A 1,614-nucleotide genomic window follows, 5' to 3' on the forward strand; every position below is an offset into this window, starting at 1 on the left:
GAACACCTCGCCGCCGCCGCTAGCACCCCCACCGCCAGCACCCCAACCGGCTACTCCACTCCGCCCCCAGCCCTGGGCCCGCCGACTTCCAACTCCCTCCTCCACCTCCTGCACCCGCCGCCCGGCGCAGCGCCCTCCAAGGCCCAACGCATCGGCCTCTCCACCCCCACCGCCAACCCCAAACCTTAGCCCCCCAGCCCAATCCCCCATGGAGGTCGAGATCAAGCTCCGCCTCCCCGACGCCGCGGCCCACCGCCGCCTCTCCTCCTTCCTCGCTCCCCGCCTCCGCCGCACCCACGACCAGCGGAACCTCTTCTTCGACGGCGCGGCGCGCACCCTCGCCGCCGGCACCGCCGCGCTCCGCATCCGCTTCTTCGGCCCTGACGACCGCGCCCCCTCTCGCGCCGTCCTCGCCCTCAAGCGCCGGCCGCGCATCGACGCCGGCGTCAGCCGCGTCGAGGAGGTCGAGGAGCCCCTCGACCCCGCGCTCGCCCTCGCGTGCGCTGACGACCCCGCGCGCCTTGGCGGGGTCAACTCCCCTATCATTCGGCTCGTCGCCAGCGAGTACGGCGTAGGCGGGAACGCCGCCCCGTTCGTCTGCCTCGGCGGGTTCCGGAACACTCGTGCCGTCTACGAGCTTGAGGATGACGACGAGGGGCTCGGGCTCGTGTTGGAGCTTGACGAGATGCGGTTCGACTTTGGGACAGGCTACGAGCTCGAGTGCGAGACGGCGGAGCCTAACCGGGCCAAGCAGGTGCTGGAGAGGTTGCTCACGGTGGCTGGCGTGCCGTATCAGTACTCTCGGAGCAATAAGTTCGCGTGCTTCATGGCTGGGGAGTTGCTTCCTTGACTAGGCATATTTGCGTGGCTTGCTCTTGGTACGATTAAACTGTGGTAAACAACTTGTGTGACAATAACTCTTTGGTTAAGCAAAATAAGTATGGTTTCTTGATTTGGTATATGATTTAGTTTTGTGGCATATGAACTCAAGTCTGGGCGGCATCAGATTCTGTTCTAGCTGAATTGTGGTAGGTGGTAACTGTATCAAGCATACTAACTTGGCTAGCATTTCAGTAGAACGTACATCCCTGCTTAACAGATTCTGTGTTCTTCAATCATGTGAAACCTCGTTCAGCACACGACACACACACACACCACACTTTGATTTCTAAGAGAATTTTACTCTGCAAGGGCTGCCATTTTTTAATGAGAACCAAATTTGGTTGACCAATTATGAAATTCAACCTGCCATTTCTGTCTTTGACTGTCATATTGTCACCAATCTACCTGAAACCTGATGATGCTCTGGTGCCTGCCTTGTGCAACTGGTTTAGCTTCAGGAAAACCTCCTTATTGATGCTGCTGCCTTGATCTGATCGAGATTTTTGTGCCTGGTGCCTATGGTTCACCGGTGGCGTTGTGTTACTTGCATTTGATGCCAGGCCTGTTAAGTTGTCGTTTGACTTCTACCTCGTCATCTGTAATTTTTCCATATTCATTCTTCTGGTTATCTTGCTGTTATCCTTGACTAACAAATGATCTGATTTGGAGTTGTACTAGTTTGGGAGATAAGTGGGCCATGAAGTCTCAAGTCACTGAGGATATCCTGTGGTG

The 1,614-nt window shown here is 56.8% G+C and overlaps 1 protein-coding gene across 1 annotated transcript; it reads left to right on the forward strand.

Annotated features, from left to right (window-relative positions):
- Window positions 1-208: 208 nt before the first annotated feature.
- LOC133895915 (triphosphate tunnel metalloenzyme 3-like) lies at window positions 209-959 on the forward strand. The gene has a single exon (XM_062336442.1). The coding sequence runs from the start codon at window positions 209-211 to the stop codon at window positions 848-850; it is 642 nt and encodes a 213-aa protein (XP_062192426.1). The 3' UTR covers window positions 851-959.
- The last annotated feature ends 655 nt before the right edge of the window (window positions 960-1,614 follow it).

This window comes from Phragmites australis, chromosome 16, assembly GCF_958298935.1.
Source record: "Phragmites australis chromosome 16, lpPhrAust1.1, whole genome shotgun sequence".
Lineage (NCBI taxonomy): Eukaryota > Viridiplantae > Streptophyta > Magnoliopsida > Poales > Poaceae > Phragmites > Phragmites australis.